This window comes from Muntiacus reevesi, chromosome 14 (assembly GCF_963930625.1).
Source record: "Muntiacus reevesi chromosome 14, mMunRee1.1, whole genome shotgun sequence".
Classification (NCBI taxonomy): Eukaryota; Metazoa; Chordata; class Mammalia; order Artiodactyla; family Cervidae; genus Muntiacus; species Muntiacus reevesi.
This window is the reverse complement of record NC_089262.1, coordinates 64,843,015-64,846,753: the sequence shown is the minus strand read 5'-3', so window position 1 is coordinate 64,846,753 and position 3,739 is coordinate 64,843,015. Positions and strand designations below refer to the sequence as shown.

At 66.9% G+C, this 3,739-nt stretch overlaps 1 protein-coding gene across 1 annotated transcript; it reads left to right on the top strand.

The window, feature by feature from the left end:
• The first annotated feature begins 401 nt into the window (after nucleotides 1-401).
• Nucleotides 402-2,569, top strand: TLX3 (T cell leukemia homeobox 3). The gene is made up of 3 exons (XM_065905793.1): nucleotides 402-822; nucleotides 1,181-1,424; nucleotides 2,359-2,569. The coding sequence occupies exons 1-3, from the start codon at nucleotides 402-404 to the stop codon at nucleotides 2,567-2,569; spliced, it is 876 nt and encodes a 291-aa protein (XP_065761865.1).
• Nucleotides 2,570-3,739: the final 1,170 nt, after the last annotated feature.

Sequence of the window (3,739 nt, the reverse complement as noted above, 5' to 3'; positions counted from 1 at the left end):
GCTTCGTTAGATTTCGGGTTTGGGAGACTGCGGTTCGGGCGCTAATATCCGCCGCCCATTATCCCGGCTAATAAATTTGACCTATTGTTCGTTTGTTAAAATGATGTCACCTTGGAACAGTCCCTAAGCTCCTATTTCCATGAATTAGGCCTTTATTGAAAGCCAGGAACCAATGGGAGGAGAGAGGCTTGTTGATCGCAGCCAATGGCTGCGGCGGGAGAGGAATTAGCAGCGGAAACTCCAGGTTCGGTTCAAGAAAGATGACACAGAGCCTGTCGGGCCCGCGCACTCTTGGCAAAGTTTCAGTGCGACGAGAGGCGCCGGGCGCTCCATGGCCGCGCCGTAACGGGGACCCAGCCGCCTCCCCGCCCAGCCCAGCCCAGCCCTTCCGCCCGCCCAGGATGGAGGCGTCCGCCGGCGCGCAGACCCCGCACCCGCACGAGCCCATCAGCTTCGGCATCGACCAGATCCTCAACAGCCCGGACCAGGAGAGCGCACCAGCCCCGCGGGGCCCCGACGGCGCCAGCTACCTAGGAGGGCCCCCCGGGGGCCGCCCGGGCGCCACGTACCCGTCTCTGCCCACCTCCTTTGCCGGCCTCGGCGCGCCCTTCGAGGACGCGGGATCTTATAGTGTCAACCTGAGCCTGGCGCCCGCCGGCGTGATCCGGGTGCCAGCGCACAGGCCACTGCCCGGGGCCGTGCCGCCGCCTCTGCCTAGCGCGCTGCCTGCCATGCCCTCCGTGCCCACGGTCTCCAGCCTGGGCGGCCTCAATTTCCCCTGGATGGAGAGCAGCCGCCGCTTCGTAAAAGATCGTTTCACAGGTGAGCAGGGTGTCCAAACAGGCGCCGGGCCTCTGCCCTCCCGGGGCCAGAGGCGCCGCGCCCTACGTGCTCCACTCCGGGAAAAGATTTCGGAGGCCCAAGTGAGGTGGAGGCCTCAGTGCCCAGGGCCCCGGGCAACCACAGATGGGAGGAAAATCAGGGAGTTCGGGGAAAATAAGCCTGTGCCCGGGGGAAGTGGGGGGCATCCCCCAAACGGCTTGGTGCTGCTGGGGACGCGCGGAACCAACGAAAATAGCGTAGTATTCTGCGCCTCAGGTGGGGCGGCACGGGGTCCGCATGGGGCCTGAACAGCAGTCGAGCTGGGCTAGGCTTCAGGGGGCCTCGTGTGTCTCCGCAGCGGCGGCGGCGCTCACGCCCTTCACCGTGACCCGGCGCATCGGCCACCCTTACCAGAACAGGACGCCGCCCAAGCGTAAGAAGCCGCGTACGTCCTTTTCTCGGGTGCAGATTTGCGAGCTGGAAAAGCGCTTCCACCGCCAGAAGTACCTGGCTTCGGCCGAGAGGGCGGCGCTCGCTAAGTCCCTCAAAATGACGGACGCGCAGGTCAAGACCTGGTTCCAAAACCGGAGGACCAAGTGGCGGTGAGAGAGGCCCGGCCCGGCCCACCTTGCACCGGCCCATTGCCCGCCTCGTGCCGCAGCCTCGCGTTCCCCCCACCCTGTGCTACCCGCTACCGCCCTCCTGGGGCTGCGCCTCTCCCTCCTTCCCAGGTTTTATCTCCCAGCTCGCCCTCGCGTCCGCCTGTCCCCTCTCTCCCGAGCCTCCGGGATTCCTCCTTCCCATGCCTGTGTCGCTTTCCTGAGCCTCACCAGCTCTCTCCTTGTTCTATTCCATCTCCTGCGCTGCTTGGTTTCCTCTCGCCTGCCCACCCCCGCCCCGCCAACACCCCACACTGCCCGGGTCTCTCGCGCTCCCCTAAACCGTCTGGCTTGCCCCCCTGTTCTCTCGGATTGCCAACAATCCGCGCGGAGCTCCAGGTTCTGCCTCTAGTTCCCCATCCCGACTTCAACCCTGTCTTAATCCGATCCCTGTTTCCATCTAACCCGCGAACTGCGAAGCGATCGCCTCCTTCAAGAAGCGTTTGAGACAGCCTGTGAGAAGTGGATGAGGCTGACCCGGCTGGGGGACCCCGCGAGGTGCAGAGCCAGCCCGCCCACCCGCGGACCCCAGTGACTGATTGCCTGCAGGGCCTAGTCAGTTCCACACACGCCCTGCCCTTGTTACCCCTCAAGGAAACAATCTTTGTTGTTGGCGAAGCCACAACACCCGGGTGTGCAAGTGAGCGGCCGGCTGAGTCCCCTCCCGGCGATCTCCCGGCGCATAACAAAAACAAGCGATCCCAACCCACTCCCCGAGCTCGCGGGTGCTTGGCGCATAGCGCGGGTCGGGAGGCGGACGGACTCCGCGCCTCGAGGCTCCCGGCTGGCCTCGGCTCCAGGGCGGGTTAGGGCCCCGCCGGCGGCCCCGCGGCGCCGGGTGCCTGACGGTGCTGTCCCTCTCCCTCCCCCGGTGCAGGCGGCAGACGGCGGAGGAGCGGGAGGCGGAGCGGCAGCAGGCGAGCCGGCTCATGCTGCAGCTGCAACACGACGCCTTCCAAAAGAGCCTCAACGACTCTATCCAGCCCGACCCGCTGTGTCTGCACAACTCGTCGCTCTTTGCGCTGCAGAATCTGCAGCCCTGGGAGGAGGACAGCTCCAAGGTCCCCGCAGTCACCTCTCTGGTGTGAGCCACCAGCGCGCACCGTCGCCAAGCATCTCCGCCCCGACCCGGCGGGGCGCCCCGGGCCCCCAGCCGGGCTGGGGGTGGGGGTGGGGAGTCGTGGCCGAGAGGGAAGGGCCTGCAAGCTCAAGTAGGCCCCGGGGCGCGGCCGCATCCCCGCCGTCTGCGGAGGGGGCTGGGCCCGGGCTCCGCGCGGCTGGACAATCCGAGCCCCCGCCCCGCGCCCAGTCCCGCCCCAGGCCCGGGCCTGACAAAGAAAGCGCCTTACGTTTCTCCGCCCCTCGCCCGCAGCGCCCCCCGCCCCGGGCCGGGCGCCTGTATTATACTTTGTACTTTTGCCCAAACGTGTACATAATAAAAGTTTTGGCTTTTTTCTTTAGAAGCCGGCCACCTGCTTCCCCCGCGGGGGCCACTGGAGGAGGGGCGGCCGACCAGGCGGCTGGGGGGAAACGCCAGGGGCTGGGGCACCCTGCGTGGAGGCTGGGTCCACCCTTCTCCTTTTCCGTTCCGTTTATTTAAGTCGTTTTATTTAATAAAAAGTTAGCTATTTCACTTAACGCCGCTTTTATTTCGTTTTCGTTTCCAATAATGCTCGGCGACCCCCGACCCTACGCCCCACCCCTGCGGCAGTAGAGGCCGAGCGGCGGCTTGCGGGCGCGCGCCCACTTCTCCGAGCCTCGCCGGCATTCGCCTCAGCTCGAAGCCTGGCCGGGGGCCCCGCGGAGGATCCGCGGCGCAGGTCAGTGCGCGCCGGCCGCCCGCAGCCCGGGTGCCGGCGGGATGGGTGGACGGGGGAAGGCACCCTAGGCTCAGAGGTCGCAGAGCAGCGCCAGGCAGGGGCGCTGAAAGGCCCCGCCTGGGAGCGTATTTAGGCCGTCCCGAGTCTAACCCACCCCAGGGGTGGGCGGCACGGTGACCTCGAACTTCCTAGGACGCGAAACTCGCTCCCCTCACCCTCCGCCCACACCACAGGCCTCTGTCTTCCTCCAGCGAGGCCCCAGAGAGGCCGGGGCGGGCCGCTCCGACTGGCTCCGGGAGGTCTGGGCGCAGTGTGCGCGGGCTGTGAGCGCAGAGCAGGCGCGCTTCCCGGTTCTCCAAACTCGCGGCGTCTGGGGTGCGAGCGTAGCGCACAACCCCGGGACACCCTCGCCCTTCGGCGTCGCGTGGGGCCGCGGAC

Coding starts and splice junctions, on each gene's coding strand:
- TLX3 (XM_065905793.1), top strand. CDS start 402: ATGGAGGCGTCCGCCGGCGCGCAGACCCCGCACCCGCACGAGCCCATC. Junction 823..1,180: donor CGTAAAAGATCGTTTCACAG/GTGAGCAGGGTG, acceptor GTGTCTCCGCAG/CGGCGGCGGCGCTCACGCCC. Junction 1,425..2,358: donor AACCGGAGGACCAAGTGGCG/GTGAGAGAGGCC, acceptor CCCCCGGTGCAG/GCGGCAGACGGCGGAGGAGC.